Genomic DNA, 12,184 nt, shown 5'->3' with positions numbered 1-12,184 from the left:
TGAACTATTTATAACCTCTCACTTTATGTAAGAAATCTGAAATAATGCAGAAAACGTTAAAACATCATGAATGACAATGTGTTGGGCCAAGTAGCCGTAACCTGTGTTCAAGCCATCGCTGCACACTTCCAGCTGGTCACACAGAGATGAGTGTCTTCCCTCCTCTCTGAACCCCATGGGGCCTTCAAACACAGCCCTCTTGTGCAGGGTGACCACCCTGTGCTGCTTGCTGTTAACTTAGGTTGAAAAACATGTTTCGCCCCCTAAAAAGAAACTCGTTCTAAATCATGCAGATTTAACGGGAAGAAACTCAGTTAGGTCTGTGGGAAAGTCTGTCAGCAGCTTTATTTCCCAGGCCATCTGACTCTGCCATGCAATATTTTCTTAGTTCTTGCGTTGAACCTCCAGCTCTCCCTTGTTCACCTAGCACATTTTAAAAATAGACAGGAAAAATCATTTTTAGCACTGGGTGTCCTAACTAGTACAGAAGAGTATATCTCCTTTTAAACTAAATTTATAGCAGTTCAAATAGTTTGGGAAGTAAAGGTGACCCCAAGCAGAGCGGTATTGTACATATTTATCATTTCTGTATTAAAATTCAAGAGATATACATGAAGGCTAATTTCAGCACCAAAATTATTTGTTTAATGTTCATTTTTAGTAATTTCAATGATAGTATTAGCTTTAAAAACTGATTAAATTAATAATAATAATAATAATAAACTTTTAATAGTTTTCTCAAATAACACTCCTGGCAGAAATGAATTCTATGGTATTGAGTTTCAAAGTACAAAGGAAAGAACAGAGTTTTAGGAAAATGCCGGTCTATTTCAATTAAAAAATAAAAAAATCCCCGTAGTGTGATTTCCCCCTTACTTGTCACGTTTTGAACGGTCTGAACCCGAATGTGCTCTGTAGTGTTACATTAGGAAATTCCATACATTTGCTTCCTTATTCTTCAAGATTAATCATCAGGCCTCTGAAGAGCCCGAGCATTCCTGTGTGCATTTAAACTGGAGGCTCTCAGAAGTCATTTTGGAAGTCTGCGTGACATACCTGCTTTTCTGTCCTTTACGTTACCAAGCTAAAGCAGGTAGGGGGAAGGAACCCTTAGACAAACTAGATTTCCACGGGCAAGTTCGTTAGCCTGCTGGATCTGGGTCTACCAGAGAACTGCGGCACCATTTAAAGCCTTGGTCCCGCACGTCCGTGTCCCTGGGAGCTTGTTAGAAATGCAGATTCTCAGGTCCCACCCAGCCCCACTGAATCAGAATCACTCCCCCAGATGACTGGTGGACACACTTAAGTTGGTAAAGAACTGAGCTGAAGAAATCTTGCAGCTAACCCAGAGACCTAGGGAAACGAGACTGTGCGAAACCTTACAAAAAGTGACCGCAGGGAGGAGTCCACATATTTCCTTAGAGCGTTGCATTTTTCTTTTTTTATTCCTGCATTGTTTGGAAGAGCCACAGTTGTCTTGGCATGCTTTCGATTTGAGCCATTTTCTGTGCAAAACTTCTGCAAATATAGTGCACCTGTGGAACCCTTAGCATGGTGCCTCGCCCCTTGTAAGTGTGTTTCCTGCTGACACCCTGTTTCTTGTTTTCAGTCCTGACACAGCTGTCCCCGAGGAGCAGCCACACCCCAGCTCCCAGTGCGCCCCTCTCCACTGTCTCTCCAAGCCTCCTCACCCCTAGTCTTCGCTCCCCCCGCCGACGAACACCTGGGGCCATCATTTTGTAGCCACACACAGGATACTGCCCAAGATCCACGGGGTGTTTTCTTCTCGGTGGTTAGATGTTGGATCGGATTAACGTCCATCATTTTGGAAAGATGGGAGAAAGTGGAGAAGATTAACACAAAGCACAGACTCCGGTGTGATGAAACAGTCTATGGTTTCTCTAAGTCCCAGCTACACGTCTGCAATCAAATGGCTTCAGTTCAGTTTAAATCCAAACAAAATGAAATAGGAAATATGTATCTCAGATGGCTGGCTTTTACCTCGATAGCATGAGAGAGACCTAAGACAATGTAAAAATACATATATTGTAAAATCCCCTTTCCTCATCCTTCAAATTCAGCTAGAGGAGTTGATTCTAATATTTTTGGTCATCGCTATTTATTTTGTATTTTATTTGCCACATGATTTATGTCTATAAAAATCATTTCAGTGAGAAGTGAACTTCACTTATTTTTCAAGACACGTATTTTGCTCAGTTAAGTGTGAGTTTTAATTTCATTGGAAATCTGGAATTGGCCCAGGCTGTGGTCATTCTTCCTGCACAAAATGCTAAATGAGGTGCATCGGAATGTTAACCGGAACTGGATTTTGCTGCTACACTGATAGTCATTCTGCACTTACTTTAATCAGTAGCTCATTAACTGCTGGGTTTTTGTTTTTGTTTTTTAAACTAGAATTCTTCACTGGATGTTATTAAGTAAATCTAAAAAAAGAGACTATGTTATGATTCATTGACTTATTCAACTTTTGACGGCATCTTTAATTTTTTTTTTTAATTGCAGACAATTAGTTGCCCTGGTGCTGCTCCTTTGTGTGTGTGTGTGTGTGTGTGTGTGTGTGAGTGTGAGTTGATGTTAAAGAAGGCTAAATAACCTGAAGGGAAAAAACAATGGTGTGTTTATTTAATGACAACAGAATTTTTGTTTACTTTTCCCACATTCAGGGTCCTACTATGAGTCTTTCCTGCTACAAGGTATCAAGTACAAATGAGAAAATATATACATATGTAGTTGTAAGTCAGCCTTTGGTTAATTAATTTATCCAGAAAGTGTTCAAATTTTGATTAATATTGTATGTTTTGTTGTTAGGTTTTTTTGCATAATGAATCCTCCTTGCCAAAAAACAACAGGGGATGAACATTAGCTCACTGTCTACTTTTGACAAACACTCAGGTGCCTACAAGCATTATATTATATTGAGATAATACATGTTCCTAGTTAATTTACAGATTCTGCTGGGTAACTTTGATGACTTAATTTAAGGCAGTGGATTTTCATAGCAAAATTTATTTCGCACATAACCTGACAAACAAGGAAAACAGCTAACTGAGCTGAAAGGTCTAACGCTCTCGGGCTCCTTAACTGTGCTGCCCACACACCTGCTCCTAGCCCTGATTCCTTGTCTAGTCAGGTAGCCTTAACTTGTTTAAAACCAGGACAGTTGACCTTTTCATGTAATGATAACCTGTAACTTCTCTTTGAAACAAACAGTCCTCACTATTAACACAAAAGGTAGTTAACAAGCAGGGCTTGGGGAAGGGTATAGCTCAAGTGGTACAGTGCTTTCTTGGCATCCACAAGGTCCTGGGTTCAATCCCCAGTAACCCCTCTAAAAAATAAATAAGTAAACCTAATTACCTTCCCCCCCCAAAACAAACACACGATGCAGGGCTCTAACAATGGTGGCCTAGGAGGAGCCACTCAGCTTACTGAGCAAAAGCAGGTGGTGCACTAGCGGAGTGGCCCATCCCAGATGGCAGCCCATGGGTAAGTTACCAAGCACAGGGTCGGAGCTCTCATCAGTCACACACCTGTTAGAGGTCACTGTTACCAAAGCAACCAAGAGATTTTTTGAGTTCCTTCTACGAGTGCTATTTTCAACAGTGTCCTTTATTATGCAACTTGGGGTAGTTGGAGATTTTCACCAAGATAGAGATTCAGGTTAAAATACAGAAAATCAAGTCAGATCGCCATCAAGTCCTGATCATGGCAGCCTAACCTTCTGCCCGTTGCCTTGTCTTCCTAGACATTGTCTTCATCTTATTGGTGGTGTATCTGCCAGCCACCAGCGTCAGTGAGACAGTGTGGGTTTTATTAGAGTTCAGTTAAAGGAAGCTCCGCAACTCGCTTTTTCTTTTCTCTTCTTTTTCAAGCGTCTTGTGTTTGGACCTGAGACGTGGCGTAGCTGCTAAGTTGACTTTTAATAAAACTGTGCCTGAGGGAAAATAATGCCTTTTTGAAAAGTACCTCAGAACATCTTCCCATGTTGCCTCGTCAGTGTCGGTGGTGGTGCAGGGAGGGAGGTTAGCAGAGAGTGTTGCCTGTGTGCGACTCGAGGGCAGTCATGCTCCCTCACTCTGTGTTTACGACCAGCTGAAAAACTGGGTCATAGACAAAACCATTTATTTCTTTCAATAAAAAGTTTATCAGTAAGTCTACTATATACTAGTTTAATTTAAGTTCATTATATTAATAAAGTGGGAAATGCTTGTTTTGAAGTAGTAATTCTATACAAATGTGAAGTTTAGCAAAACTTTGCCAAAAAGATATAAAAACTGGGAAATAAATTTCTAATTTTCAGCACAAAATTAAACAACAGTCCCTAAGCAGTAAGAGAGAATCCCATGTATTTTTATGGTGGCATCATTTCATGTAGTTTAAACTGAGCCGTATCATTTTATTTACAGGCATTTAAAATGAACGAATTTGTGTAGCATTGGTAAAAATCAGTACCTGTAAAGAAGCATTAGGGTTCAAAAAGAAATTGGGAAATTGAAGAACTAGTGGAAATAAAAAAGAATGAACCTCCGTAAGACCAGTTGAAGACAGATTTGGGAAAGAAAAACCAACTATAAAATATAATTAAAATACTGGCTAATTGTTGCAAACCCAGAGGGCAAAGATAAAACGTAGCAAGAAAGAGTGGCTTAGCAAAGTAACCAGGTCGTTTTAAAAGTAAGCACAATTACCATACTGAAAAGAATAGCATGCAGAAATGCTGTCCTGCTGAGGGTTTCTCTTAGTTAAAAAATAAAATAAAAAGGAGCAATAAATCCCCTTTGGTCTGGATGCACAGGGGCATACAGGACCCTCAGGTTAAACTTTCCAGTCAATTCATAATTCATCAGATCCGTTTCTGTATCCAATTCTGTTTCAGTAAGAGGAATTTGGAGAACTTTGAGGAAATAGAAAGTTATAAAATAATTTTTAGAAAGATCTATTTAGCAAGATTATACTTTAGCTTAAAGAAAAAGAGGTACAATAGTGATCTTTGAGAAAAGGAAAGCTAACAAGTGATAGGTGCCAGCTATAGATACTAAGACTAGAATAAGAAAAACAAAGTCTTCAGTGTGAAGGATTTATATTAACTTCGGGAAGGAGATTTTTAACAGTGGGAAATTAATCACTGAAATTAATAATCTTAAGGAAGATTTGTTTTTTAAAAATTAAATACTATTGGTTGTCTAGTACAGATTAAATTATATGGCAAGATATCTTATGATAATGTACTGTAATTCTGGGATTCCATAATTCTATGATTCTTTCACTTTAAATTTCAAAATACATGAAAGGTCTACTGGTTAGTCATAAAATATTTTATCCCTTAAAAATAGGGCAGCAATCTTAATTTTTTCAAGGTATTTGACAAAAAACAAGACAGGATTGCTGGTATTATTTTTTCCTTCCAGCTATAATTCATAACATCTTTAAAGTTGTCCAGAATGTAGCAATTTTACTATAAAAAGCCTCAACTGTCAGAGTCTAAAATGACAAATGTCCTCAGGAATACTTCAGAAATAGAAGGTCTGCAATCCCCCAGGGGGCAAATGCCTCTCAATTTTTATCTTTTCTTAAAAGGATCTTCAATCTACAGTGTTTGCTTTTCTATGCTTTGGAAAATATTCCTGTACAGATAGTCATTCTATTTCAAACAAGCATGTACCACCAGTCAAATAAATCAATTATGAATGTGGACATTTCCTGATGTTCTATATTAAATAAAATCCTCACAATTCTCAAGAGAAAATTACAAAATATGAAAAAGGAAAGAAAATAAGGAAGAAATAAATGAAATGTATTTTCTACTGGGATAAGAACGGCAAATTTAATGTATAATTGTTATCATCCATCAGCCAAAAGACATAATCTGTATCTCAGAAAGACACATCATAGGAAACTAATGGATTTCCAGTAAGAAAGTGTGCTCGTTCAACCCATGGATGCCACAAATGCACTAATATTATAGATACAAAGACTAGATTAAAAAGGAACTCTTAGGATAGACTTCCCAATTTGAAAAATTTGCCCCCTAAGTTTTTTGTTTATTTATAAACCAGAGTGATTTTAAATTGTCCTCGTATTTAAGATTGCAAAAAATTTACAAGTATATGTTTTCAGTAAAGAGAACACAATTCTTCAAAAAGCTGTTCCATTGGGGTTGTGAGAGAGAGCATGATCAGTGCTGATACTGACAACTTTTACCTTAAAATCAATTTCTATGGACATACAAGGCCCATCTAGCTCCCGAGTGACCTTTTCTGTTGTCTGTAATAACGCCCCTAGATGAGCTGTATCTGTAATTTGATTCATCGTTATTTTAGTGCAACGGTAACTGCCATTGGCCCCTGATGTATTATTGCATTTGTATCCTGATCCTGTTATGTTAACTCCTGAAAGATTTCATCTAGACATCTCTCGTGTCCTTCTGACTCAAAGCGTAACTAACAGATACAGTATCAAGCTATGTCCCCCAATCAAGGATTTTCCAGAAATAATATTCTACTTACAAAGAAGAGCAGCAGTTAACTGCCTTTAGAGTAAGGGTGTGAGTGCATAAAATTATGCCGTGTAAAATGTTTGCATGAGATATTGCACATCATGTAAGCTTTCCCATATTCACAATATGAACACTATGGAAAGTCTTATTTCTTTTGTCTCCATTAGGAATGTGAGGAGATTGTTACCTGTATCCGGTCTCCTTTCCGTATTGAAATGCATGGCTCTAATCCTCAGTGTCTTTTTATCCCTTTCCTCTGGAGTTATTTAGAATTTGCCCTATTTAAACCGAAGCCTGGGTAAACTGCTGAGCCAGATTATTTCCATGACTGGAGTTTAATTGCTGTGGAACATCGGTTGAGAGCACATTTTTATTTTAACTTTTTTCCCCCTTCAGAATGATTCTCTGATCATCAGGTTAGCTAATGAAAACACTGAGGAGTAAATCTGCTGCTCTTTAGTGTAACTGTTTCCTTTTTTAAAAAGTCATTTTTAAACAAAGATTGGAGAACTATAGAGAAAAATGTTGTCATGTGTTGACCAGTCATTATTCAATGATAATGGAGATACAGAATGAGTCATTTTGTTGTTTGGGTTCAAAGATCTGATTGTGCACCAAATCTCAGAGGAAGTAAATGATTTTAACGTTATTGCCACAAAGTTTTTAGCTCAATGGTTTGACTGTTAGAGTCAATTAAACAGTTCTTTGAAAGTCTTTCATGACATTTTTGTAATCTACTCAGTGTTTTTATTTGCATGATTATGCATATGTGACGAACCATACATAATTCTGACATTGTATTTCTTTCCAGTATTAACATTTGTGTAACATGTGGCTGACCCGGATTTGTACCCTGTATGATTATTGTTGTAATGATCCTGCTATTCCTACATTTCACTGCAATTCTGTTATTATGCCTTTTGGGGTTAAATGTGAAGTGTTTCCACCTAATGCTAACACCATATGAAAACACGACTAAAAGACTGACCTCAGACACTCTTCTGTTGCTAATTATTTTTTAAATCCAAATTTCAAAGGAAACTTGTTCTCAAAGACATACGCATTTATTTTAAATCCAAAAAAGTTCTTTTACGAATTTATTTTTGCTTGTCCTTTTTAACTTTTTTGTTGTTGACAATCCTAAGTGAGTGTCCCATGGGAGAATCCATATAATATGTGCTTGTATTTGTGTAATCTGATCACGCACTCAACGGTTGGAAAAGGCACTACAGTGCTAAGAAAATAAGTGAGGCCAATATATCAATTCTTTTATCTTCGTTTATGTTACCAACTGAATATGGTGTAATGCATAACTCTTTCCAGTAAATAAAATGGTTATCTTTGTTCATTTCATCTACGCTACCTTTTTATCGGTTTGAGCAGTTTTTCTGTATTTCATGTTGATTTGTACTTACACAAAAAGAAAAAAGTTATGAATTTCTATGATTTATATATTTAAAGTGAGCACTTATTCAAACTAAAAACTGAATATTTTGCTTTGACATCTCTACACATTCTTATTAAGAAATGTGTGTCAACTTTGCCCATTTTCTCCATTTATCATTGCTCCTACTTGTAATCTTTTCTAAAGGGTTATTTTGCAGGGAGGATATGCTTAGCTGAATTAGATTAGAAATGTGCCAACAGGAAGGAAATGCCTGTTCTTAAAAAAAGGAAACATTATTTTAATGAAAGAAGAAGGGAAGTTTGTATGCTTTATTTGGGGAGACAGTTCTTTGTTCTCTTTCATATGAAGAAGCAGCAGAGTCCCAAAACTTCGAGGAAGGTTAATTTACTAGCTCCTTCTTCAGGTATGTGTGTTTTAGCAGATCAGCTGCTTGGGGAGTCATCTGCTTTGACCTGATTTTCTTTCTGGAGGCAGGGGAGATGGAGAACCAGAACATGGACTTCAGTGAGGTTCTAATGAGCTGAAACCTCGAAGGCAAACCCCTTTTTAATGAATCAAATTAACCCACCGTGGGCACTGCGACAGCCCCAGCTAAAGTCGCCTGCTTATCTGTTGTATAAACACAACACTAAAATCAATAGCATAAACTTTCCTAAAAATCCCTTTTTTCTCCTCTGAAAGCTGCCGTTTTCCTTTGAGATTATAAGCGTTTGGTCCTTCATCCTCTCATGGGCAATAAAGCTGATAGTTACGTTCAAAAGCTAGAAGAGCTGGACCAGCCTCCAGGAGTGTCCAGGTGTCTTCTCATCCCTATGTCTGGCAGGCAGCCTGGAGAGACACTCTACTGAAGGCACCATGGAGGGGTCCTGCGCCCCCACTGAGAATAAGACAGAGGCCAGAATGGATGAGACCTTGTGGGCAGGATTTGCTTGGTTTTTACTTGTATACACATTGACTAGCACGTTGTAGGCACTCAATAAAGTGGGTTCCTTGGCTCCTTGCCAGCTAGCTTTGCTTTTACAGCATATGTGGATTTGAGTTTATAGAACTTAATGTCACCTACAATCGTATGAGCAGGCACTAAATGCCAACTAATTGGGGGAGATGATCTTTAAGTGAATGGTTATTCTTATTCTCTCTTGGTCAGTCTGAAAAATGGATCTCTAACCTTGCATTTGAAGGAGATTAATGTGTACAATGAAGTAATCTGACTGAGTCCCTTCTTAAACTTGTTATGAATCAACTATCACTTCAAAACTTTACGAAGCAGCTCAGGATAATTCATTTACAATATAACTGTCAAGGAAGATGAATCTCACAGGAAAAAAATATTGCCAGTAGCAGAAGTAAACATAATTTATAATGTGACTTAAATGTAAAAAGCAATGTGAAGATACATAAACCATAGCTATAGTTATATCCTGCTAAGCAGTAAAGAAATGGTTGGTTATAACTGTCGACATAATTTGTGAGACCAGTGCAAAATCAAAATGCAGACCAAAATCTACTTGTTCAAAAATTATTAAGAATTTCAAGACAGTGACAGCAGGACACTAAACTAAACAGGAAGCTAAGCACAGAGCCCTTGTGACCTCAGAAGTCCACACGCCCATGAAGCCAGCCTTGCCCCAGAATGTAGTGAAATAATGACTCAGAGCTCAACACAGTGTATTTATCCAGAATCTGGCTTTCATTTTTAACAGAATAGATTTCCCACTTTCTGTGCTTGGAAGAAAAAATAATGTGTTTTTGTTCTTCAAAGACTTATAAAGTTGAATCTTGCAATGCTCACATATCCCAGTGCAACCATAATTGTCAACTCAAAATTTCTAAGCTCTCATATACGTACCATGTTGTGCAGAGATTATCAAAATCATTAAAAGAAATCTTCAAAACATCAGCAGTAGACATTTTAATTCATGTATATTAACGTAAAACTAATTTAAGAACCCTCCTGATACTTTCATAATTTGATTTCCTTTGAAAGTATAAATTATTAATAATGTCAGTCAAATGTCACAGGAAGATTCAGCTCATTTAAAAGACCTATTAGCTCAAGATTAATAGGTAATTCATATCAACTTTTCTTCTGAATAAATCAAAGGGGAAAGAAATTATTTACGTGACTGAAATCTATTGACACTGAAAACAGGGGCACTCGTGTTATAGTAAGCTACCCTGTGTGTAAGAAAGGGAGAAAACCACAATGTACGTATATTTTTTCCTGTTTTTAATAAAGTAACAGTGGAAACCTAGAGAAGTGGTTATCTGTAAAAGAGCGCAGGGGCTGCAGGAAGGAACCGGGGGAAGCCAGATTCCTCAGGAGGCAAATGCCTTGCTATATTGTTTTCTAGTTCCACGTGGAAATACAGTATCTATTCAAAAATTAAAAAATAAATAAAAAGTAAAATAAATAGATGCCCTCAAAATTTTCACAATGAAGTCAGAAATAGAAACTGGCATGAGTCCTAGAGAAATGATTGTTTTAAAGCCGGCTATGTCGGTAGAAGTATTTTTTCAAAGTGAGGAATTTCGTGTGAATTTTAGCTCTGGCACTTAGCAGCTCTGAGGTTTTGTAAAGGTTCTTAACCTCTCCAAGCCTCAATACTGTTATCATCTTAAAAATGAGGGAGCAGTGGGCTGCACCTGGCAGTCCCGGGCTGGTGCCCCCATCCCAGGTGACCCTGTCCCCAGCAGCGGGGGTAGGATGGCGCTGAAGCAGATCCAGAGGAATTAACCTGACTTGCAAAGGGACCCTCCCGCCCCATGCTCCGCAGGACCAGTGGGAGATGATTAAGGAGAGTCCTTACTAAGGGAGTGTTTTCTTCCTGACCATCCACTTTCCTTCAGATTATCCTTTCAGGCCCCCAAAAGTTGCTTTCACAGCCAGAATTTATCACCCCAACATCAACAGCAGTGGCAGCGTCTGCCACGACACGCTGCAGTCCCCGTGGCCTCCATCACCGACAATGTCTCAAGTGCTCTGATCATCTGTTCCCAACCCTGACGACCCTCCAGTGCCAGAAGCAGGCCACACTCACAGAGAAGTACAAGAGACAGCGAGAGGGTGCACACGAAAATGCGCTGTAATTCAAAGGCAGAGCGGGCAGGCTGTCCTCACCTCCCGTCTGCCGCAAGCCACGTCCCGGAGAGTCAGCTCATCCCAGGAGGCTCCTGGGAATTGGGAACAGTGTCACTGGGAAATGGAGGCCTTGCCCCATGGGTCCCACCAGTGCCACACGCTGGCGCTGTCCCCTCACACCGAGAAGCAGCAAACAGAATGTTGGGACATTAAGAACACAACACTCCAGGAGAGATAACTGTCCTTTTTGAAGCAAGAGCAAAATTGTGAAACCTGGAAAGAATTGAGTTCTGCTTTTCTATGTGATGAAGTTTTTCACCACCCCTACCCCTTCTCACTCAGAGGCTCGCGAAGTCCAAGTGTGAGCCATTCATCCACCAGAATGCAGGGAGAGACAGAGGGACTTTTAAATGTAAATAAAAATGTAATTCACTCATTAAAAAAAAAATGAGGGTCAAAATGCCCACCTGGCAAGGTTATTGCCAAGATTAAGTTAAATAGCATCCATGAAATCTTCCAAACTGTTCCTAGGCTTCAGTAGCTAATGTTATTTCCAATAACTCAGTGTCTGGGCTATTGGAGTCCTATATGAATGGAGTTCATTCATTCACTTGTACATGCATTAATTCAGCAAATACTCATCAAGAACCTATTTCATGTTAGATACTGCTCTAGGGGCTTGCCATACGTCAGAGAATAAAACAAAGAAGGTTCACGCCTTTTTAAAGTTTGTGTCATATGTACAGCATTCATGAGGGAAACATACGAAAACCAGAGAGCATGATAAATATGGAAATGTCAAAGCATGTCAGTGAAACTTATGGAAAAATTCAAAAAGTGGAACAGGGAAAGGAAGTTGTGCCGGGCTGAGTGGGGAAGAGGTGAAGCAGATTGTAGTATTAAACGGGGTGGTCAGTTGGATCTTGTTAAAAAGAAGAATAAATAAGATAAAAATCATCCTGTTTACATCATGATTGTTTCAGTTTTCAAATTACTAAATTACATAGTTTGTTCAAATTTTTAGAAGTTGTTATTCATCTAAAAATATCAAACAGCAATGTACATTAGGCAACAAGCATTTTCCAAAACTAGTCTTTTAAAAGGTTATAATAATTTGGAGTTAACAGTACAACAATATGCGTATGTTGTATTAAATAATAATTAAGTAATTCAAAAT

General features: G+C 38.3%; 1 protein-coding gene across 3 annotated transcripts in view; it reads left to right on the top strand.

Annotated features, from left to right (window-relative positions):
* Positions 1-3,116, top strand: part of BICD1 (BICD cargo adaptor 1) — a 169,152-nt gene extending 166,036 nt beyond the window's left edge. For 2 of the 3 annotated variants that reach the window (XM_072954440.1, XM_072954441.1), the window contains one exon: positions 1,610-3,116. In XM_072954440.1, coding sequence (XP_072810541.1) covers positions 1,610-1,697 — 88 coding nt within the window. In that variant the 3' untranslated portion in view covers positions 1,698-3,116. The remainder of the gene's footprint in view (positions 1-1,609) is intronic. The other variant, XM_006199979.4, reaches the window with a different exon arrangement.
* Positions 3,117-12,184: the final 9,068 nt, after the last annotated feature.

This window comes from Vicugna pacos, chromosome 34 (genome assembly GCF_048564905.1).
Source record: "Vicugna pacos chromosome 34, VicPac4, whole genome shotgun sequence".
NCBI classification, from domain to species: Eukaryota; Metazoa; Chordata; class Mammalia; order Artiodactyla; family Camelidae; genus Vicugna; species Vicugna pacos.
This window is presented reverse-complemented; position numbering and strand designations above follow the sequence as displayed.